A 24,701-nucleotide genomic window follows, 5' to 3' on the forward strand; every position below is an offset into this window, starting at 1 on the left:
CAACTACTATTTTTTTGTAAAAACTGAATGACATGCACGTTGTTTAGAAAGGGGAATTCCTTAGGTAAGATGGTTTCAAATGTTTTGTGATTTTAAGTAGAAAGGTATCATGGCTTATTAACGTTTACTTTTGGATAAGAATCTGAATGGTGTTATGGGATGTTTCTTGGTTTCCAGTTTGTTGTAGTTGATGCAGGCCTTTGCAGTTGGTATTTTCTATCAGGTATGTACGTGATGACTGTCTGATTCCTGACATTGTTCAGCAGGACAATTCTATTCACAATTAAAAAAAAAAAATAAATAAAAGTTGACTGAGCCCTACTGAAGAACTGACTGAGCTTCTGAGCCACGTTCTAAGATACAAACGCATCAGTTTGGTACAACCAATAAGCAGAGCGCTAGGTAGTTTTTCTGGAATTGCCAAATGTACTCATGACTTGTGACCTCAGATGGCAACACCAGAGAGCAGCTACTCGGTGTGATGCACGCTGTTCGCCACGTGCTGCTTGCCGTAGGCCAGAAGGGAAGAGTCTGCTTTGCTGTTTTGAACAGTCGGATTGCTCGGGCTTGATATCTGAACAGAATTTGCATAAAATGAAGGTTTAAGGGATGAATGTCAGGAGTTGAATGATTTGACCAAGTTTCATTTGGTGTGTTATTTGTTTTTGTTTTGAATTTAGGTTTTTGTTCATTTTGTTGTGGTTTTGCTGGTTTTATTTTACTGTTTAGTATATTCATCACCTCAGGTGATATTGGCTATGTGGTAGTCACCAGGAGGAAGGAGAAATGTCCGAAATAGTTGTCAGCTTTTACCTTTGATAGTGGAAATGAAGTTGCATTGAACCTTTGTTTTTTTATTCTGAAATATGAAGAGGATATTTTAAAACAATAAAATACTTGCAGTAGCTCTTTCTTACTGATTCTTACATAACCTTTGGTTATGTAAGACGTGGAATTAGGTAAGTATGCAGTCTGTTACAGTAGTGATATTTCAGTGTGTTAAATACAGACATAAAGAAGCCTACTCTTATGCAATTCAATTTTTGTAAATTTACTATGATACTGAAAGTTTTTTTTAATTACATGTGTAAGCACAGCTGATGCAGATATCTAGCAGATTTTTAAAATGGCCTAATTTGAAATGTTTTTCTTTTACAGGAAAAGCCTCAGATAGAGGTCCATTTCCATTGTACGGTAGAGATACGGGGTTACCAGGCTGTCAAGTAAGTATAACGATAATTTAAAGCAAATGGAATAATCTGAACTAAAATGTAGTTTAAATTACTTAAACGTGTTAAGCTACTGCATGTCGTGAAGAGAATCTGTTCCATGAGTTCCAGAGTGAATTTTCTGGGCTCTGTGTTGTCAAATTACCTTGCACTTATATATGTATGTATGTATTTATATATATATTTATATACATATATATCCCCTTAGATGAGATTCTCTTGCTATGTGCAAGTGGAACTGGTTCTGTAGTTCACGAGAATAAAGTCCTCTATTTTTTAATAAAAAGGGTGATCGCTACTAGTCTGAGTGTCTTTAACAATGCGCTAAAGGAGTTATTCTCTCTTCTCCAAGTCTGCCCACAAAGTTGCAGACCAGTACTGATTGCACATCAGGATTAGACCATGATGCCCAGATTATTCATATATGTCAAAAATTCCTGGAATTTTACATATAGCTTGACTTAACCTTGCTAGCTCAAATCTAGGTTAAGGTTTGTACTCGGAACCCTATCTCTGGATTGTATAGCTCTTGCTGCCTTTTGGTGTTTCTCTGCCAATGCACATCATCATGACCTTTCTATCCTCATGTTTTCCAGTCATGGACCAAGTTTTTGAAAGAGATTATTTTTAACAACTATTACTCTCTAACATCATAGTCTCAGAACATGGGGTTGTTGTGGCACTGCTAGGAGAGAGATGTTGGAGATAATTCACCTCAAAGCAATAAATTTCCTCTGTGTCTGGTCAGGATCAAGAGTCAGTAACATACTCCTTATGTTTATTCTATTCATTGTGCTCCTTGTTGAAGCAAGGAATTGTTTATAAGTTGATAATCAGCTGTTTATCAGTTGTTTATCAAGCGAGAGATGGCAATTAGCGTAACAAAGATACGTTTGCATGTCCAAGAAACTGGAACAGTTTATCCTTATCCAGAAATCAGTCTGGCCGCTCTTAGTTAAAATTAGTCCCCAGAAGACTGTAAAACGGAGGTTTGTTATAAGACTTAACGTGTTCCACCAAGATACAGAACAATCTGAAAATTTCTGGAGATGCTTCTAAAGATACTCTCCAACGGAAACTTCCAACAGGAAGCTCTCTTTTATGGTGGGCTCTCTGACAGAGACTCCTCCAATATGCTCTCTCTTTGGATGCAACCAGAGATGTAAGGCACAAAGACTCCCACCTTGCCAAGAGGAACAACAAATTAGCTAGATAAGGGAAAGAAACTCTTCTGAATGTAGCCTTTGAGTATAGGTAGGTTGTTCAGGTTGACAGTGGCTTTTTGTTTTTTTTGGTTTTATTTGTTTATCTGTGTCTCTGAAAAAAAATGTCTTTATGTTGACTGGTTTGGGGTGCTATGAATAAGTGCTCTTATTTCCTTTTAACTTCAACTTGCATTACTATTATTTAAGGTTACTGAATGACAAGACATTTTTCACCTGAGAATGATAAAAACCTACTGGTCTAGTGCTTCAAATACTTTCTTTTCTGTATCCAAAGAGTAATAGAAAGGGTCCCTATTTCAGTTGCATGGTACGCTGGAGAGCTGACAAGGGGAAGCTCAGGCAAGCATGCTACTTCTCTACTGACTGTTTGCAAGCAGGGGGCTCACTACAATCCAGTAGTATCGCACTGCGTTTCATGCTTGAATGATGAGGCTCACAAGGAGCTTGGCAGTACTGAGGGTTCATCTCAAGTGTCTTGGAGAGTGCATCCAGAAATTGATGTTGAGAATGACTAGTGTGAAAACCTCAGCCTTGCCTTTGTTTGTTTGTGGGTTTGGGGTTTTTTTTTGTTTTTAATTCTGTGCATCATTAGACTTTGAAGTATGAAGTAGAGCTTAGACAAGTCTACCAGGTTCATTTTCTGAGACTGCCAAGAAAAAGGAAAGATCAATGTTATATATTTTAGGCTCTGCAGCTCCCATGAATTTAATTGATTTGGACACTGTTGGCAGTAAAATTATGCAGATGTTGTTTTCTTCCTTAATTATTTTGACATAATGGAGGGTTGCTATCAGTTCTGCCTTGACAAGTTAGACCCTAGTCATTTTCCAGCCCTTTATGAAGAGAAAGAGAAAGACTGTGGTCTTGGGCTAAGATACCAGGACTACCACCTGCTGTTTCTTAGTTTCTTTAGTGATATCTTTGTCTAAATTCCTTTTAACTTAGGTTTATCGTGGGACAAGACCTTAATATGGAACAAGTGACAATAATAGTCATCCTTCACTTGCTGAACTTACTGGCTTGAATCTAACTCCTGACGTGTGGGAAAAGCTAAAAAATCTATGCCCCGACTCACTGAGAGTGCTATTAAAGAAAAAAATTCCTTAGCCATAAAGAAAGGAAGCCCAATGCCCATCCACTATAAATCAGAAATCTGGTATTCCTGAGAGTAGAATGTCCTGGAAGAGCAGGGCTTACATACTGTCCGCTGGGGATTAGCCGTGCTTCTAATTCCGGATTCTTATTTGATGCTTTCTGACTTGTCTCTTTTCTCCCAGGCTCCCACTCTTCCCTGAGCAAGGAATTGGCTGTCCGGTATGCCATTTCCTTTTTTCCTGCTAGTAGAGATGGAATCCTTCTGATATGAGATATAATGGATGATTTTTTTTCAACTCAGAAAAAATATTAAGTGCTGAATATAGTTCATTAGGTAACCCTATTTTAAGGAAAAAGTATCCTCAGAGTTTAACTAATTAGATTATCTAAGGCAATCCTGTATTATTTCTTGATTTTGATGTTGTGCTTTTAATTTCAGTTGAGAAAATTTTTATGGCTCTAAATGCTCATTTTAGAGTGAAGATTTCTTGCAGTCTTTACTACCTCTCTGCAACACAGATGTGACAAACAAAGACCCATTTGTGACTATATGGGTGACCTTTCAGTAACGTTCTTGTAGAAAGCCATATACCACTTTAAATTCAAGTTATGAACTTCATGTTATTGCTAGTCCAAACAGTAAAACATTGTATTAATGTTATTAGTGTTATTTGAATAACTCAGTATATGCAGTGTTAACTTAAACTTGACGTTATTTTGGAAAAATCTAATTTGCTCATTGCTTTTTCATTAACTTAATGTTCTGCATTGCAAAACAGGTTTGTGTTAACTTTACGTAAAATTCTGGGGTGGTTTTTTTTGTGGTAATGGGAGTGTAATTTCTGTTGTTTGGCTTCTCATTGAGGAAAATGCTTTTATATATCCTAATTGTTTACATCGAGCACTGTTTTAATTTTTACATATAGCTATTTCAAAGTAAAAATGTACATCTTACATGTATTTGTTTCTATTAACATTGCTTTTTATTCCAGTGATACTTTTCCTACAATTTCATCTCCCAGTTTCCCCTTTCTTAAACATTTTGAGTATATGGAGTAATTGTTATTGTAGGTATATCTTTTTTGTTTTTATATTTAGGATAACAAAAAATGTCCATAAATTAAAATATCAATCAATTCTGTGATGAGTTCCAGTTCATATTTTAATTTGAGCTTATCAATTAAATATGTGATGAAGGTGTTTCAACTCATTTACTTAGAACTCGGAAGCGATGGGGAGGTTTTTTTTTGTTTGCTTTTAACATGTATAATAACTCTCTAGCAATGCCTTAAATACAGCTCTCATTGAAGCTGCAGTGGCTGAAATAGAGAGAAAGATTGAAAGGGATCTTGAGGGTCACTTTGCCAATCTGAATGAAGAGTCGCTGCATTGCTCCTGGTAGGAGCTCGTCCGGTCAGTTCTTAGAAACCTCTAGAGAAGGACAAGACTGTACCCCGATGTTATGTCCCTCCGTGCTCCCCCCCTCCCCTCCCCCATTACTTAAATATTATTTAATCTTAAGTCTTTTGAAGCCTTATCTAAATATCCCTGTAACCTAAGCATCCAACTCTGTCTTACAACAGCGGACGCAGAGAAGAGTCTATGCTCTGTTAGGTCAGTAGGGTCTGTAAAATTCCAGTCTTGCACTGCCTTTATAGACCTTTCTAGATTGTTTACTCTGAATTTAGTAAACGTGATCTTCGTTGTTCATCCTAGTCACTAATTAAGATATGGAATGGTGCCCAAGACAGATGCCTGCGAAATCTCACTTAATACGTTTACCCAGTGTGATCCTGAACTCATACCTACTGTTTTTCCACCAGCTGTGCTCTCTGCTTAGCAGTAGTTCCAGTTGTCCAGGTTCCCTTAGCTCACTTGTGAAACGTAAAAGTAGTAAAAGCCTTATTAAAATACCTTTTATGCTGTCGAAGAAGGAAATGAGATTGATTTTGCATAGTTTATTCCAGCCACATCCATGTTATTTCTTATTATCTTCTGACATGTACAGTCTATTTGTTCCGGTGTTCTTTCAAAGCGTGAAGTTTAGGTTGTTGAGGAATTGCAAGCCCCTGCTTTTGTTCCTCCCTTAAAAAAGTCTGTCTTCTAGCTGAACTGTGAGTTTTTAAAAACAACCACTAATGTTTCTAAAATTGCAAGAGCTGGTTTTCTGAGTATGTCAGAAGTGAAAACATCTAACTTACACAAATACTCTGTAACCCACCCTCTTCTTGCCTGAGTTCTTTCTGCCTGTCACTAGTGTAGACTGTATTAATAATCTGATGTGGAAATATAACGAGTGTTAATTTTGACTTCCTGCTAAGTTTAATGAGAGCCTGAGTTAAGAATTTTCAAGGCGACTATAAACTGTAATACTTAAGAGTCTTACTATCATTTCTTACTTTTCATCCATTATTGAAAATGATCTAAGCAGTGATTTATATAGAATATTAGGAACCTAAATACTTTATATTTAGACTGCAGGAGCGTAAGCTCAATTGATTTTCAGTGTGGCTTAGAAATCTAAGCAACTCCAGTACATCTGGAGATTTTAGTGTGGAATTAAATATGAAGGGTGTCTTCATAAAACTTCCGCCCCAGAAATGCGAGTCAGATGTAACAGTGGGTCACAAGAATGTAAATAGGACTGTAACTTGTAAATATTTTTACCAAACAGGAGGTGCATACTTTCAAGGTTTATTTTTTCAAGTGTTTTGAACAGACCAAAAGGGAGCTTCCTAGCATATAGCATTTTGCTTTAGGCCAGCTCATGAAAATAACACTACTGAATAAGGCAGTTGCATTTGTCTTTATTTTTTCCACACGATTTAGTGTTAATACTAGTAAATGATGTCTGTGTGCTATATTGCTATACTAAAACCTGTGCTTGTGCAGTGCTTTGTACCCAGCTTGGAAACCTCTTCCTTCTTTGTTTTTGTGTGTGTACGTGTGTGTGTTTTAAAATGATTCATAGAGTAAATACACCCTGAAGGCATGTGTAAAATTGCATTGAGGCTTATGCAGAAATGGTTTAGATGAAGGTCAAAAACTTCTAGCTACTCAAAGAATTGCTAGTTATTTAGAAGAAACGTAAAAGCTGTTTTGCTATCGGAATGGACTGTGATGCGGGTGACTTGACAGAAAGTCTGTATTTGTGTCTTTGAACTGGAGGCTTTTGTGGTTTGCTGTGAAATCCCAGCGTTCCCGTTGGCTGTGTAATTGCAGGTTTGGCAAGGGCATTTTTTGACAAATCTTAAACGGTACATAGATTAAATTTTCAGAAAGCTTCCTGTAAAAAAAAAAAAAGTGTGTTTTCTTTAAATTTGTCTATTATAATACTGAAAACTGTAGCTTCTATAAATGAAGTGAGATCAGACTGTAGGTATTGAATGGGTAACTATTTTCAATATCATCAAAAACATATCTGGCTGTCATTGCACGTTCCTTCGACAGGTCTGAGAGCTAAGAAAGCCACAAATCTGCATTATTTTTAAAATGAAGTTGAGATAAATGTCAAATACCTGAGGTTTGTAGCTGTCGCTAGAATACCTCTTTTAATTGCTTCTGTGCGTCTTCACAGACGCAAACGTGATCCTAGGGAGGCTGCTCTCCCTTTGTGCCCCGTCTCATCGATGGAGAGAGCGGGGGGGACTCCCTTAGCCTGGCGCGGCTGCTCTGCGCTGCGCTGGGAAGGCATCCCCCCAGCCAGCCTAGCGGGGTAAAGGAGCTTGGCTTCCCTGCGCTCAAGATAGTGAATTATTTGCAACTATCCCCTTAAGGTTCTGTTTTAACTCTGAGTAATCATGCAGGAAAATGAACATGATGGATTTTTTGACATGCGGAAATAACACATTCACCCTCTTTTGATAACGGGTAATAATTTCAAGTCTGCATAGTATGCAACATGTGAGAAAAGAGATAAAATCAGATGCTAAGTATAATGGATGGGGGGCAAGAACTAAACAGGCAGCATTCACCAATTTCTTTGGTGAATAGTAGACTCAATTTACTGTATTTCTTTTACTTTGTAATCTGTACGGTTCTATATGATGACAGGGCACATTAAAAGTTGTAAAACTGATTTGGCAAAAGCTTAATTGATGATAGCCATTTAAATCTAAAACACATGAATGCTGGAAGGAGTTATGGGTTGTATATGACTAAATACCTTCCACTTGGTATATGTGAAATTATATATCTAATACTGAATGAAATATATACCACACAATGTATAGTATATGAAATATGTACATATACTACTATATATTTCATGCAGTTTGACATACAGAAATATGGTATAACATAGAATATATGAGGTGTATATATATATATCTTACTGTTCATGCTATATCTATGTATATTTTATTCAGTAGTGATAGATGGACTGTTAACTCATTTTTTGATGCCTATTTTATGCCTATACCAGTTTTATGCCCATTGGTAATAAATGTGGCTCTTCAGAAATTTTATGTTTTGGATCAATAAAAAAAAGTCCAATAGAAGGATGGTCCATCAACGTTTCCAGTAATATTGCTATACCAATTTCCCTTCAATAGCAATCAGCTACGCTATTGCCATGAAGCTAATGTGAGGTGACTCGTTTAGCAGCATATTTTTGCATCATTGGAACATGATGTAAGGCATATAAGGTATTATTAAACTAGCTCAAATTTTGCAGTGTAACAGTAACACTTTGTGCACATTAGCACTATAGTTAATATTCCTTGTGGGAACTTACTTTGAGTAAATAGATTTAAGGCATAATTTCACTCAGCTCTTCAGGATTTCCTAATTTCTTGTTTATCAGGAATAAAATAATATATGCTTCGACAGACTGTTAAACAGACGGAGTGGAGTTCCTCAGAGCACGTTTTATATTTCATAAGTTACTGTTAATATGTCCCGCTAGTTGAGTAGTACCTTGGAGGATAATGTAGCTGACTTCTCACTGATTGTTAAAGTAAGTTGGAACAAACTGATCCCTCCTCCACCTTTGCTATGATTTAACATGGAAACATTCCCCTCAGATGGGTGACAATAAAAGAAAGCAAATCTTGTATATATCTGACTCATTTCGGCTAAAAAATATTGCAGAATTTAATGCAGTAATAGGCACTGAGCAACTGGAATTCATACTGTTGGTCTAGAGAGGGTGGTGAAAATTTATGGCCTTTTTGTGTTTGATTTATAATTTTTTTTTAGAATTTATGGTGGGATTTTAAAGGCTCTGCATCTTGTTGTCTGAAACTTTTTTTTGTCTAGTTAGTGACAAGCAGTGTCCATTCAGCAGTGTTGTACATTGGAAAATAAGTCATCTATTATAAACTTTCCAGCATAATTACTCACTGCCTGGTTATTCTGGTGGGAAATTTAAGTTGTCCAGGGAGAGTATAGAGACTCTCTCATAGCAAGCGTAGGCAAAAATGGTAAATTTTTGTGTTGCTGGGGAGGTGATAAGGAATATGCAAGTAAGAGTGACAGCAAATATCAGTAGTAGGTTAACAAAAAAAAAAAAAAAAAAACCTACCCTTAGAACTTAAAGAAACAACGACAAAGAACAAGCTTAGTCAATATATCAATAGCTAATATTTTGTAAAATGTCTGGAAATACTTACAGATTATTTGGAAAATTTGGAATTATTCAGCTTGATATCAACATTAGTATAACAGAGAATGCATAAGTACTATTTCTTAATTCAAAGTTTTAAGTTTGTCGTGGTGAACTATGTAGATACCAGCTTGTTGCATAAAGAAAAATTAGCAGAACTGTGAAAAGCAGTTTCAACAGAAACTCAAAAGTATTTTTTTAATGTGTTCATAAACTACATAATTGTAAGGTATGTAAGTATAACGTAGCAGATTAATTGATTTAAATTTTTAGTAAAGTATCAGATAGCATTTAACAGCTGAAAGAATAAACATATGGACAAAAACATGAATATTGGGGGGTAAGAGTATTATAAAAATGTATGTGTGAAGCGAAATGAGATTTACTGTGGAAAAATGGAAAAATGAGGAGTGTGCATGAAAAATGTAATCCGAAATGCACATTTTAGAAGAACAAGAAACCTGGGAAGCATCGAGTGTGACAGAAACAAGAGTGATTGCGAATAGCAGGGTAGAATTGTGTTTCTTAGTGGTGCCTGGCAGCCGAGGTGTCATTTAAAATGTATGAGTCAAAGAAGAAAAAGGTATTGGCAGCACATCTCATTTGAAAATGTGGTTAGAGGCAATTTTATTCTTTAAATGTGTATGAAAACTTCCAGACAAGTCTCTTCCTCGTATGCAGGTGCAGCCCTCGCAAAGCAGGGTGGCAGCGTTTCCTCGTAGGTGCTCCTAGACTGCTTTGCTGAGTTTTTAAACAATTCATTACACTAACGTTAGGGCCATTGTACCCCCCAGACAACTAACGTGCATTCCTGTGGCACTGCGTGTCAAAGGATAGCGAGCCCTGCACGTCTTGCTCGAAGACGTAAGAAGTAATGGACGACTATATAGAACAAATATATTATGAGAGGTTTCTTCTTAGTCCCTTTTGTTAGTGACTTGATATGTGATCTGCAGCTTGTATACACAAGCCCTCTAACTAACTCTCTCCCTCCCTCCCTCTCCAACACTCGCACGTATATTCACAGAGAATTAGTAGCTTGCATTTCTTTTTGTAGGAATTCTGAATCTTTTGGCTTGTCGCTAAGACTTCTGTCCCTACTCAACTTCCTTGAGAGAAATGATTAGAGAGTTAGTCTATGCTGAAGATGCGCCATCTGTTCCTATGGTATGGTAGTATTCTTAAATAGAAACGAAAGGAAAACCTAACAAAACTAATGAAAGGGTTTAAGTTAAAAGAATAGAAAAATATAACTAGCTTATCTCAGGAATGATTGAAAGCAGGCATGTTTAGACCACACCTGTTTGCTAGAAAAGGAAGAAATATTGTTTAAAGTGGCAAAAGTAATGCTAGAACGTGGGTAATTCTCTCTGAAGTATGTTAGACTAAACCTGGGAGCTAGTGAGTCTCAGATCCCTTCATGCTCCCTCACCTAAATTTTTAAAAAGGCTATTAATAGAATGAGTTATCATTTGGCTTTATTAGATTTTTTTAATCAAAATATAGAACACACTTCAAAATACGAGTGTATAATAAGAAAAATTATGCACACTTTAAACTTATGCTAATTATAAAAAGAAAGCATACATGCTATAGAGGGTTTCCATTCTGTAGTTTTACTTTTTTTTTAATTACAGCTATGAACATAAGATTTTGTCTATAATGTATCTGTTAAATAGCTACAAGGAAGTTCTTTCTGCTTACTGTTGGTAGTGTGTTTGATGCTGCTTTAGCTGGGCCTTTCCAACGAGGAAGGAAAATGCATGATGTTCTGGACCTCTTGTATCTGTGGGGCCTTAGAAAACTACAAACTGCTGCCAGTTACTTTTGCACCTTCCTCCTATAATGTTAGGAACAGTATAGAGACCATAATGTCTGTTTAAATCCAAATAATATTGAGGTATGAAAGCCTATGTGTCTTGAAACACCCTTCTGTGGGGTGTTTTTAAATACTACTATAACTCTAAAGCTGACAAACTAACTTTGTTTTGTAAATTTTCTCTTTTTAATCTTCTCTTCTGTGGTGCCTTTGCTATCAGGTGTCTCCCCAAAGTAGATTTTTACAGCTGAGCTGTCAGTCTGAGAAACAGGGCTCCCCAAGGAAAGGGTGACAAAACGTTAACGGAGGCAGTGACTCTGGATCCTGCCAGCTGATGCTGCCTTGCAAGGACGGGGTGGGAAAGGCAGATGTGTTTTAAGGGCAGTTGGAATCTGCAAACTTGAGTTTTATTTTGCTTCATTTTACTTATCAAATAAAATCAAGAAATACCAACTTTCTCTTGATTGTGAATTATTAGAAGTGAATTACTACCTGTGCTTTTGGGAAAATCTCCCTTGCCTTTCAGCGGAGGGGGAGCCTGCTTGCGCGCAGAACCTTTCTAGCTATGTTTCCTTTTGCAGAGCTAGAGGTGACCACCTGAAGTTAATCAGGGGAGACATCCCTGAATCGAAGTGGGTAGCAGGTGTTAAGAATTAGCTCTAGTTGGAGGAGAGATGCTATTTATAAAAGGGGAGCAGTTCTGGGAGGAATCATTGTGAATGTCTTAAAGAATCAGACAAACTGTTACTTATGTCTTTACCCTTCTCTTTCCCACACTAGGACTGGCAAATTTTCTTGCGTCCCTTTAACTTTTGATACTGTGTTTGACTGTATTTAGGTAATGAATATTCTGTAAATCAAATATATATTTTATGTATTGCTCTGTAGGGTAGTAAAAAGCATATTAAACCATGGAGTGCAGATTTTTTTTTTTTTGGTCAAATACTATTTGTCTCTAATCAGTCTTACTATCTTAGAGCTGGGTACTTCTCAGTTTCAGATTCATGAGAATATGGGGGGATGGCGAGATGATGAGCTCATTTAATTCTCTTCTCCTAGCCATACCTTTACCTTCCTTTCTCCCTTCCCAGCCATGTGAAAAATAGGGGAGATCCCTTCCTAACCTTTGCATGGATTACTGCTCTTAAGATGAAAAAAGGCCCTGCATGGAATTGGGGAGGGGGAAGATGAGCATTGGGTGAGCAACCTGCTACTGCCTGGGATGGGCTAGAGAAATTGGAGCTTGAGCCAATATTCTGTGGCTGAATAAAAGCAAAAGACTTGTCAGGTGTTTTTTTTCTCTGTCTGTCTGTCTTTATGTTTTAGCTTAAGATAAATATTAAATTTGGGAATTTGTCTATCTGTTTATTAGCAGCTTAGTATTGGCCTTAGCTTTCACCTGATCTTTAACTCTGTCTAGCTTAGCAGTTGGCACTAGTACGAAACCTAATCTGTTGTTCTGTCATATATATGCTTTCCTAACCAATGGTTTATATAGAAATAAAAAAGCACTGCAATACAGATGCTGGTGACAGCTATGATTCAAGCTGTTGTAGGGATTTTGAAGTGCCAGCAGGAAACAGCAATGTGTACTACACAGTTCATCTGTCCCTCGTAAGTGAAAACAGAGTTTTGCATATTAAGTCCTAAGATTTACCTGGTCCATTGTTATTATACTAATGACAGTTTTTGAACCTTCAGTGTTTTGCACTTTGTCTGACTTGCTGCTTGGAGGAAATGAGAGTTTTCTCTTGATTGTATTGGAGAGAAGAAACAGCTTCCATGCCATGTTCACATAACTTGCTGGTAACAGTCTCCTTTTTTTTTTTTTTTTTAAGTCATTGTGCTGAAGATGCAGAAGGACAAACAGATGCAAGGACAGTTTCAGCTGTATAATATCCTGTGCTCTCTAACTTCTGTACATAAGATTCAGCATGAAAACTTTGTTATAATGTTGATTTCTCATCCTCATATCTTGTAATCATAGAGAAAAGCAGGAAGGCTGACACCAAAAAATTAAAAGACGACAAATAACGCTTCAGCTGCTTCTCTTCTGACATTTCGCAGTTGTCCCCAAACCTTCTGCTTTTGTATAATGGTAGTAAGGAAGCTGTTCAGATTACTGTTTTCATAATGTAGCAAAAAGATTCAAAGGCAAAGGGAGGGGAGCCTGACCTGTAATCACAACGCTTAGTAACGCCTTTTGCGCATTCAGTGAGCAAGGCAAAAATACCTTGCCTAGGGCATGAGCAAAGACAGGCTGAGCCGGCAGAACCTCAGGGACCGGCCACCGACAGCAGCAGGGGGCTTTTAGAAGGGAAAGACAGCATTTGTCGTCTTGCCGAAGCAGGGTATCAGCGCAGGGAAAGCACTATCACGTAAGAGGAGGAAGGTATTCATTCAAAATAGCTGTATTGATTGGGTGCTTTATAGTCATTTAGATGCAGAAGAAATACCAAACATTTCCCTCCCTTCACATTTAGTCTTTACTGTTCCCACTGCTTACAAAAATTGATTTGGAATCTTGTAAAAATTTCTTACTATGATATTTCTTTCTCCTTCCCTGTGCTGGGTCTCAGAGTATATGTACACATAAATGGTGTTATCCATAGTAGGAGATTCTGCTTAGGTGCACACATTGAAGAAGCAGTTCATGATGATCTGGAAAAAGCTTTGGAACAAGAGAATATATTGATACCTTGATATTTTTCGGTATTAATGTTAATTAGGAAGATACTAAAACTAAATCTGTTATTTTGTTTATGGTGTTGCATCACTTCAGTATTTAGTACCCTAGGTAGCTGTTTTTTACTCCAGTGAGCTAGATTAGCCTGATTACACTGGCAGGATGCAGTTGATGGATGACTGTCATTATCTTCTCAAACCTGCATGATACTTTAGGTATAGAAGATGATAATTAAATTTTCAAGAGACTATACTGAGATTATAAGATCTGAGTTTTTTTTTTTTTTAATGAGGAATATGTTTGCAATTATCAGCATGTTGTTAGAGGATCCTCTCCCGAGGTGTTTTGTTAGCAACTCTTGCTTTTCTTTAACTTGATCAAGGAAAAATGTTCAAGTTATCATATAACACTTCAGGCATTGTTTTGTTTTGGGTTTGGGATTGGTTTGGGGGGGGGTGGGGTGTTAATTCTGATATTCTTCCCTGTGAAACAGATAGAAAACGTATCCGATCAAATCTATTGGTAATGACTTGAAGATGTACAGGTTAGCACAATATATTTAATGAAACCTTGTTTGAGACAAAGCACTGGAAAGGATCATAATTAATGCCTCATTTTCTGCCAGTTGCTATTGATTACTCATTCAGGGTCCCTTTGTTCTCAAAATGGTAACACTGTATTTCAGATTTCTATTTGATGAAATTCTCAGGGTGAGATTCTTTAACAACATGCTGATAATTGCAAACATTCTCTAGAATTTAAATTTAAAAAGCATTTACAGCATATGCTAGTGTTTTTCCAAGTTCATTTTCTTTCCTGGAGCTTTTATTCACAGAGTTGCCAAATATTTGAGCAATGTGAAACTCGATGTTTTATGTTTTGTGTTTTGGTTATTTTTCTTGACTTAAACGGAATGACATGCAACTCAGGTGAATGACTCTTTTGCAGCCCAAACCTCTGTACTGTGCAAGGATCTCATGGAGCAATTCTTTTTTAATACCTTAATTTTGTGCTAGCTTTTCCTTTGGAGTCACAATAACATGTACAACTTACCTGGGGGACTGTGCAAGTTTAGCAGACTTCTCCGTTTTGCCACGTTCCTTATCCATAAGGCAAGACATTTGAAGAGCTAAGACTTATTATTTACATATTTTAATCTTCATCCAAATACCTTGCTGAATAAAAGCAACAGCACATTAAAACTTTTGCTCTGCCCGAGGGAGGATTTCAAGTTTATAATAAGGTGAGGAACACTTTTGCTATCTATTCTGCATAGTTCTGAGAAACTGGAAAATGCTAAGTGAGAAGCACTCATTTCATAAAGTTTGTAAACTGTGTTCTGACTGCTAGGCAAAAAACAGAAAGATTTGATTGAGATGAATGCTATTGAGGTCTTTTGATTAACAAAATCAATTATCTAGGTCCCCTATTGCTAGCTAAACTTGCTAATTACTTTTTTTTTCTTTTTTCTTTTTTTTGAACTTTCTGCAGTTTGCTTTTCTTAAATAGGGGCAGCCTGACTACTGGGAAGCAAAGTGTAAACTTTTTGAAGAGGAAACTAACCCCAAAAACTCAAAAACTTTGACAAAATAAAATCTAGGTGATTAGTTCACGGGGTGTTGTTTTTTTTTTTGAGATGTAAATTTTCTGTACATAAGTTGTAGCTCTCATTTCACTTCCAAAAATGAGCATAAACAGGATTTACACCACCACAAATGCTGATTGCTTAAGAAAAGCATGAGGCCATGTGCCTATAACAAATATACTTTTGAAGACGGCAAAGCCTTATATACAGCAGTGTTTGTAAGTGTATTAAGCATATTAGCGTAATTTGAAGGACAGTGTACCTTTTTTATTTACTTATAGGCTAAATCTCTGAGAGCTTCAGGAAATATCATATAAAGACATATATAGGCCTTTACTTCTTCACAGTACTACTTCTTTTTTTAATCAGAGTAAGAAAATCAAGGAACAGTTTACCAGCCAGTTAGTATCCTGCTGGCCAAGGTCCTCGAAGTTTGCTGAAGGCAGAGCCGTGTTTTGAGGTCAAATCGTATCACTGGATTTCTAAAGGTTCCCGCAGCTGGGCTGAATAAAAGCAAGCTTTCAAAATAATCAAACTTTTACGTGCTTTTAGTCTCAAATTCTTTGAAAGAACCAATTTTAAAACCATTTAAAAATATGTTGAGTAAGGTTTTTTCTTCTCAGGCCCACTGTTTTGATTTAAGCATACGGTTGATTAGCTTGTTGGTTCGAATGGAAGCAAACTTTGTGCGCAGGTACGCGCAGCTGCAGTGCAGAGTTACTCGTTTTCTGTGACGAAGGTGGAGACGCGCACACGGTGTGCGCCCGCGTGCACGCGCGTGCATGTGATCCTTCTCCCCTAACTTGCCCTATTTGAATAAGTGACTGCCATACCTCTCATTTTTTTGACTTTTTCCCCCCTTGCAGAGGCACCCCTTTAAAGCATTTGTCTAGATTGTAGAAACCTTAGTTTTTGGGGGGAGGGGGTCAGGTCATACATGTCCCCTTAGGCTGTCAAAACTGTTTCTTGGTTTTGCTGAAAGGGATAAATTTTAAAATTAATGCGGTTAAGTTTACTACTTTTCTCCATTGCGGTCTCTTTGGAAGTAAGCTTGTTGTGTTATTTGAGTGGAATAAAAGCTTTTTTTAGGCTAGTTATTGAACACAAATTCCCTAGGGGAAATACTGCTTTAAATAATTTTTTGTTTATTTGGAAGCTGGGTATATGTTTTATAAAATCCAAAGAGGCACATTTCTAAGGGTGACGTGTATCTGTAACAGTAATCCAGGAGCGGGCAGTGCTCAGGAGGGGAACCAGTTGTTGATTATCTGCTCGTAATTGGGTCCGTGCTGCGCAGATGTGGTTCCCAGTGCGAGCTCAGACACGCTCTGCGGCGAGCGCTGCACGCTGAGCCGCCCCGGGACCTCACGCCGTCGGGTGAAGACGCTCGGTGCTGATAATACAAAGCTCTTTTGCGACCCGTTGAATCCTCAGTGGTATTTTGGTATTCCTTGCTTTATCAGATGCCCTTAGGAAAGGATCAGTCCTAATCAATATCGCTTCTCAATTGGTTCAGACAGGCAGAAAAATCAATAAGGTGAACTAATGACATCTTTTTATTATTATTTTGGAAATTGGAGAACAGTTGTAAAATTTTAAACAGACTTAACTGTATATGCCTCGTTTGATTGGGGCAATGACAAGAGGGTTTTGTTGAATGATAGATTTCTAACCCAATACTATATAGACAAGTAGACCCTTTTAGAGTAGGTTGCACAGTCTGAGGCTTCTCTGGTGCGTATTCTGTTACTCTTCCACCGCGTGTCTAACTTTCCGTTCCGTGAACAGAGCCTGCAAGTTGTTATGGTGTGTCATTGCTGGAGTCACCAAGTCGGGTAGCTGCACCAGCTAACATAAAAGGGTTAATTTGTTTTTGCTTCAGTTAATTTACGAAGAACTAATCTTCAGTGCCTCAACACTTGGTTCGTGTTCTTGCAGCAGTCCTATTGCTTTGAAGTACAGGGCCCGATGAAGTTGTTAGCAACTGGAACGCTTAGGAGGCTGAAAGCAAGGAGGGCAAATATCATTAGGTAAAGGCTGGAGGTTTAGTTTGGAAAAGATCTGTGTCTGCCTTTTGTAAAGGCTTGGTGGAAGTGTTTTGTCTCCTCCCTCACCCCCATGAGTAGGGGAGCTGAGAACCCTTCTACCTCTTTTCAGATGTCTGTGTGGATCCCTTTGCGTTTCCAAAGTCACTGCCAGTGCTCAGAAGGAAATGCTGTTGGCGGGTTCTGTAAGGTGCCCGGGACGTCTCCTCTCTAGTGCTGTTTGGCAGCTGTTGTGAGCGAGTCGGGTAGACGGACTTGCACACCTCTAGAGGTCCCTTCCCACCTCTGCTCTTCTCTGCCTGGCACCTTGCTTCTGCTGCTTGAAATAATGACTATCACAACCCTTCTTCCCCTTCCCCAAGGCCTGTGCAAAGTTTTCCTTCAATTCTGTGTATTCTTGGGCCAGAAACCAAGTTTTGCCTTCTGATTAAATCTTTGGATAAGTACAGAATGAGTTTCATTTATTGGGTTTGAAGAGCTGATTTTCACATTTAAAATACTGTCCAGTTTTCTTGTGCAGTGTTCACCACCAAAACTAATAATGGTTCAAGTAGCATCTGTGCTAAATTCAGATTTATACTATGTAAATCATAATGTAGTCTACAAAACAGTAAACTCATCAACTCTTTGCCAAAGGCAAAAGGGACACATCTTAAAGCCTGACCTACAGGCAGATTTCCCATATATTTGCCGTTTGCTTTGTTTAAAGATCACCTTACCCCTTATTAGGGTATCTAATTTCAGTATGAGTTTTATATAGACATTTCTGACTTAACGATTATTTAGTCATAAGATTTAGGATGAAGAATGTGAGTTGATGGGAAATTTTTTTTATTCTTATTCCTTAAGGTTTATCACTATCTTTGATGTTCTTCAAACTGTGTTATAGATCTGTAACAAATAGTTAACGCTTTTTGGCCCTCCAAAAATGGCAAATGAAACTGGTTATTCCTTAAGTTTGTAACAGGGTGACTCTTTCACTCTCTTCTCTTTTCAGTTAAAATACAAGACTTCAGGCTTAGTCATCAGTCAAGTAACAGATACAGATTTTAGAAGTGATATGATGCAAATACATTTATCAGGAAAAAGGCACTTGTTTATTGCTTATTTTATATATAGTCTCTAATTTGGTATATAAACTCTGGATCTCTTGCTAATCCCAAAGTACTGCAAGTTAAAAGGCTTTTAGGATCTTACTAAGAGCTGTGTGGTGCGACAGAAAGCGTCATCTTCCAGAAGTCATCACAGAGAAAATTAAAAATGGTGTTGATAACTTCAAAGCTGCAAATACACAACAATGTAATTCTTGCAAATGAAGCAAGTGAAGGGCTCCTGGTGCTACATGACTAATCAGAGCAGAATAGATAGATAACGCCGAAAGGACCAGCTTGAATGATATAATTTAATTTATTCCAAAAAATAAAAATAAAAAAGGCATATATTGGTGCATGAGGGTGTTGAGGCCTCAGCAGGAAAGGTGAGGAGGGCCAGGAGCACCAGTGCCTGCAGCTATCGCAGGGGCTGCGGCGGCCCCAGGAAGCGCAGCGCCAGAGCAGCTCGTGCCGTTGCCCGGCTGGAGGTGCGCTCGCTCCGCCGCCGTGGGAGCGCAGGGAGCGCTTCAGCCGCGCGCGCCGTTTCAGCGGGGGGGCCGGTCGGCCTGAGAAGCAGGGGTCTGAAAGCAGACGGCGTTTAACTAGGTGACACCTCCCGCTTTTCGTTTTCAGTGCGGTGTAAACGTTAATGCGGTCAGCAGTTTCATCGTCTTGCGTTTCAGCGATCAGGTAACGCTGGGGCGGTTTGCAGGCAGGCGCGCGTGACCGTTGGCCTGGCATCCAACAGCCACATGCTTCACCTCCGAGATGCTGGTTGTTATCCGGGGCTTTTAACCTGTAACAGGACGCCTGCACCAGCTACTGGCTTAGTGTGAAGAAACGAACGTCAAATCGCTTGTCTCTGAAGGGTAGCTGGTGCCATGTTGACGTTCAAACGCTGTCTGTTGTTGTACATGCTGTAAGCAAAGTGCTGTGTGCTGTGTGTAAGGCAGAGCGGACTATTGCTGTATAAGCCAAGTTGTATGAAGCATCCAGTGCTAGTGCTTGGCAGCACAGTGTTTTCTTTACAGACAGTTCTGCGGCTTTCACTCCACGTTTGGTGTTTTCAGACTCGAACAAAGTTAAGCGTGGTACCAACCGTGAAGAAAAACCCAAAGTTCTCAAAATTGCTAACATTCATTTAATTTTCACAAAAGAAATCCCAGGATTGGGGCCAACAATATATCATGCAAGTTTTAACTGTTTAATATGTGTTTGTATCCATTGCATGAAAAAGGAAGAAAAGGGTTCAACTACGTTGTTAGTTTGAAGGTTTTAAAATGTCATAATTTATTGCATTCTGTGCTTTAATCTAATCTGTTATCTCTTGTGTCTATGTTTAAGAGTGATCTTTGGCACAATTACTCCATGTTTTTATGAATGTAATATAAGTCTGGCTTCTTAAGTATGTGCTAAAACCTAATACCACACTGTAAACTCCTAGCAGTTTTTATCAATTCTATTTATATTGTATAATGGACGAGGTGTTACATTGCAAACTGAAGTATTATGCTTTTTATTTATAGTTTTAAGCATAAATTGATTCATTCAGACCTTTTAAACAGAAATGATTATGTTTTGGGGAGGCTCGCAGCCAAACTCGCTCTACCTTTCTGAATTACACTGCAGTGTATTCTCTGAATGTTAATTTTAAAAAGTCAACGTTGTTTTTGAACTCCAAGGCCTTTACTGAAAACCCAATAAACGGCTATAACTGCCAAGAGCAGTACATACAAATAATAGTTTGTTAACATGGAATGTTAACAGTTTAGAGCTTAAATTTACTCTGTATGTTTTGCAGTCTAGTCTGCTTCGGTCAGATATGGGGCTTGGAAGTCCAGGTCAGCTGTCTTCCTCAGGAAAGCCTGGAACCCCCTACTACCCGTTCTCTGGCACAAATCAACGCCGAAGACCGCTTCATGACTCACCAGCTCTTGGTCAGTAATACAGACAGTTTTTAAACTTTAATTCATGGTGTGTTTCTGCAGACTTTGTTATTTTCCTTGACAGCTCATTTTGTGTAACTGAAATTGCACTGAGCAATTCAAATTACAGTAAGCAGCTATGTAAGAGCTAAACCAGAATTATTAAAATGTTGGTCATGACACTAGTTTTGGGTTCAACACTGATCGGTATTGCTTATAAAACAAACAAGAAACTCCAATAAAACCCTTAATTGCAAAAGCAATAATGACAGATGGATAGGAGTTGATGACCAGCTGAGTGCCCCTAACCCATGCCGTCATTAACTCCTGGAAATGCCTGACCTTGAGGTCATTAGCATTATTTAGCAGGGGAAAGACACAAAGGGGAAACAATTATCCTTTTATATGCTAAAAGTTGCTTTGTTCAGGGTAATATATAGTTCATTATAATTGGTTCAACATGCCTTTAAAGTTTGTAGCAATTGGAGACTAGTAGATTAACCTAAAATAAAACTACCTTGCAAAATAGGCAAACAGGAACTTGCTTAAGAATTGTCACAATATCGTAACAGCGTTTGCATTTTATTCTGCATATGCTTAGAGAGAAAATGGAGTCTTACTATTCAATTTTAGTCACTAGTAATATTTGATGGCTCTAAAGACTTTCTGTTGAGTTGGGGAACCAAAAATGAGTCAGCTGTTCAGCTCTAAGAGTATCGCAAATAATTGGATGTGCAAGCTTTTAAAAATTCTTTTTTTCCTACCAAAAGAGAGCTTGTAACCTGGTATTCCAATTTAAAAGCTACCTTGCTTCAGTGTTACTATCTTACATCACATCACTATGGTTGCTCTTGTTCTGCTTATTTTTGAATGTTCCTCGTTCTGTATAGCACTTTTATTCCATATTAAATTTTTCCTTGTTAGAACTGTATAATTGAAACCATAGATTATCCAAAACAAGATTTCATCAAATGCAAATTGTTTCTTGAAGTAACTTTAGTATTAGCTAGAGATTTTAAACCTCTGGTACATTAAATAGTCTTGAACATACTTGAAATTGTTTTTCAAATCTTTATTAATAGAAATCCCACTTTAGAATTATACATATGTGTGTGTATATATACACACACACACATTATATTTATAAATTTTTTATTATATATAATGTATATGTGCATGTTTGTATGTTTAAAAATATTGTTTTCATATATCTTTTTTAACCTGTTGCTAAAAACTATTGTCATTTGATCTGAGGTTGTCCTTACAAATATTTTTGAAAGCCTTCGTGCTCCTTAGGATGTGAGAATTCAGTGAAGCTCTTCATATTGGTTTCAGAAGAGGAAGAATCTGAGGAGAGTTCAGTGCTTTGTATTTTGCTTGCTGCTTGGAAGAACATTTGGACTTTAATAGAAAAAATTTGTTGCTTTTCTTGTTTGTTTATTTGAATGTTTTGGCCCCATTGAATCCAGTTTCGTGAGAAACTACTATAACAGTACCTTGCCAGGGTTTGCAGTAGCAGAGGGCCTAGTACAACGTTACGTTCAACGCTAGACAGAGCATGATACTGGCAGAGACAGAAAGGCTAAAGAAATGTGTGACATAGTTGTTAAGGAGGAATCCCAAACCAGATTGTCTGATTTCTATTAATTGAATACTTGCTTAAGGTACAGTTTCTTATGGAAAACTATAAAGAGTTTGGTATGTTTGGCTATTTTTAAATTCAAAAAATTAAGCCGAATGTGATGTTTTCAGAGGAGCTGTGCTCCTTGAAAGGGAAATTCAAGTGGTATAACCCCTTCAAGCTGCCAACAGCACGGTGTTTCTCTTGCTGCCGTGGCTGAATCTGGAGGACTGTAACCCGGGGGGTGCAGGCAGGTAGCGGGTACAAAGGTACGGAAAGGTCTTTCCGGAACTTCAGGGAAAAAACCAGCATGCTGCTGTCTCGAGCCTGGTTTCCAAAGCCTTGCGAAAGTATGCCTGATTTCCTCCCTCCCCGATGGACTAGCTGGATGCTACTAAGCTGCTAAGAATTTAAAGCAAAGCTAAATTATGTCAGTTTTATCCTGAGAAGGAGTCTACTATCCAGGATTTTAGCAAACTCTCTTTAAATTCCCCGCGGAAGACTGTTCGTTTAAATCAACCAGTGTTGCCTTCTAGGTCACGCCTTGAGTGTAGTGTAAATCCCTCTTAAAATCCAAAAAAACATTTTATTTTCTATTCAGACATACCATATGGATTGATCAGCGTAAAGATATCCAGAAGACACTTTCACCTGCAGTTTCTTGCCTTTATTACACAGGGGAAGGAGTAATTAATTTTTGTATTTTCATATCCTATACTAAAATTGTGATTATCCATTCTGAACAAAGATGGAGAAAAGTTCTGTAGTTTAATTGAAGACTCGGTCAGTCAACTGTAGAAATTATAATATTGCCGGATATGTATTGGTCTCCAGAATATCAGTTAACTCCTAATTTGCACGCATGCTCTCGAGATGGATTTTATTGGAAGCTGACTAAACTGATTCAGATTTTTGATTTAAGTAGTGATACTGGCTGCCTGCTTTTGTGATGTGAAGGTGATTATTGGTAGAAAGAAGCAGGTATCATATTTCCAACTTTCCTATTACATGAAAAATTGAGTTGTATTATCTTTATGACTTACGAAAAGCAATTAGTTTATTAGATTTGCTATTATTTGTAACTTTGGTCTAGCCTAAACTATACAGAATTTACATAATGTTGCTATTTTTGGAGTATAAATCAGACTTTAATATGTTGTAAATTTGTCTTTGGTGGTTCTATTTTTACTCTCAATTGCGGAAAGGGAAAGCATCTCAGTCAATAATCATTCCCTTTTCCTCCCTGTGTATCTCAAAATCTTGGTTCATTTCTTAGTGGATGTGTAACGGCATCGATGTTCCCCGCAGTGTTAGTGTTCTCAGGAATAACTGCTTTCCTTATGGAAAGAATCAAAGGTAATTATTTAACAAAGCTTTATTTTACACAAGCACATCAGTGTGCTCCATATTTAAATACCTCCTTGTATTGATGTTAAAGACTAATTTCATTGGTGCAGAATAAAAAATGCATGAAATTGGAAAAGAGGAAATCCATTGTGAAAAGAAAATAGCAGGATAGGGTAGCTGTTCGTTCTTTTTCATCTGTAAGACAGCCTACTCGATGAAATGTGTTGTTTTTCTGTGTGCAGATCCTTTACAGACAAAGAAAGTGAGAAAGGTGCCCCCCGGTTTGCCTTCTTCTGTAAGTACTAAAATTCTTACTTGTAGTAAACAAATTGGGCTCAGACTGTGCTCTGCTTACCTGACATACAGATCATTTACCTTGCCGTTAGGAAGGCGGTCTGCTGGACATGAACAGCTAGGCTAGGTAATTGGGAGGGGTTCCTGAGGACTAAATTCACATTTGATGTGTAATTTTTAGATTTCAGAGCAGTGATTTGTAGCTTGCTCATATGCTCCTACCCACTTGTCCCTGTCATTTGAATTCCTCTCTTGGGAAGAGAGCTGGGCCAGGAGCTGTCAAAGAAGATCTCCTGTACAGGTCTTTTGATGTTTAATTAGTCATTATGTTGCTGAACAGGAGGACAGACAGAGATTAATAGCTGAGAATCTTAGAAATTTACATTTGTAATAATCCCAGTGGAGCTGAAGACATTAAGATTCGGAGGACATGTACAGCTCAGCTTGCCTCAGTAGGACTGAGGTTATTAATATGCATAAATCACCGAGTCAGATGTTCATTGTGAAGCCCTGGTGGATTTTAAAGCCTTCATTAAGCCTTTCCTAACTTCAGCCTAGCATCAGGAAAGCTTTCAAGCAACTAGTTTGTTGATCCCTCTTTGCCTGAAAATTTATCCTTCGAGAATAAAGGGCTTTGATGAAAAAGGTTGGAAGGGTTTTGGTGGAAAAATCATTAATGGCTGTGATAATCTAATGCTAGAGGGGTGTTTTGTGGTATTAAATATGCTTTATTCTTAAAAGGAAGAAAATTGTTTATAAATGAACCTGCCTTTAAAAATCTACGTGAAGTGAAAAATCCCCGGCGAAGTGAAGGCCAGAATTATTTTTCTCCCTGCGCAGCAGCGCAGAGCGAACCGGCGGGGAGGGGAAGCTCTGCTGCCTCGCGGGGTACATCTCTTTGTTGTGTAAATGGATGTTGGGCTTTTATTTGGCAGTACTTAACACATGGGCGCAGGTGCACTGGGATGAGTCATAACTCAAAGCCGGAGAGGCTGAATAGAACATACTGCACAGGCAACTGTAATATAGTGGGAGCAAAATGGGTCTGATCTTTTTATTTTGTATTAAGCCTGAAGTATGGATGGTGTCTTCTAGTCCTTGCATCTCCCCGCTTCTCTCCTCCCCCTCTTTCC

General features: G+C 38.0%; 1 protein-coding gene across 17 annotated transcripts in view; it reads left to right on the forward strand.

Annotated features, from left to right (window-relative positions):
* Positions 1–24,701, forward strand: part of TCF12 (transcription factor 12) — a 180,502-nt gene that overhangs the window by 104,265 nt on the left and 51,536 nt on the right. For all 17 annotated transcript variants that reach the window (XM_068959074.1, XM_068959065.1, XM_068959071.1 and 14 more), the window contains 3 exons: positions 1,159–1,223; positions 20,183–20,318; positions 23,517–23,569. In XM_068959074.1, coding sequence (XP_068815175.1) covers positions 1,159–1,223; positions 20,183–20,318; positions 23,517–23,569 — 254 coding nt within the window. The remainder of the gene's footprint in view (positions 1–1,158; positions 1,224–20,182; positions 20,319–23,516; positions 23,570–24,701) is intronic.

The sequence above is a fragment of the Struthio camelus genome, chromosome 12, assembly GCF_040807025.1.
Source record: "Struthio camelus isolate bStrCam1 chromosome 12, bStrCam1.hap1, whole genome shotgun sequence".
In the NCBI taxonomy this organism is placed as follows: Eukaryota; Metazoa; Chordata; class Aves; order Struthioniformes; family Struthionidae; genus Struthio; species Struthio camelus.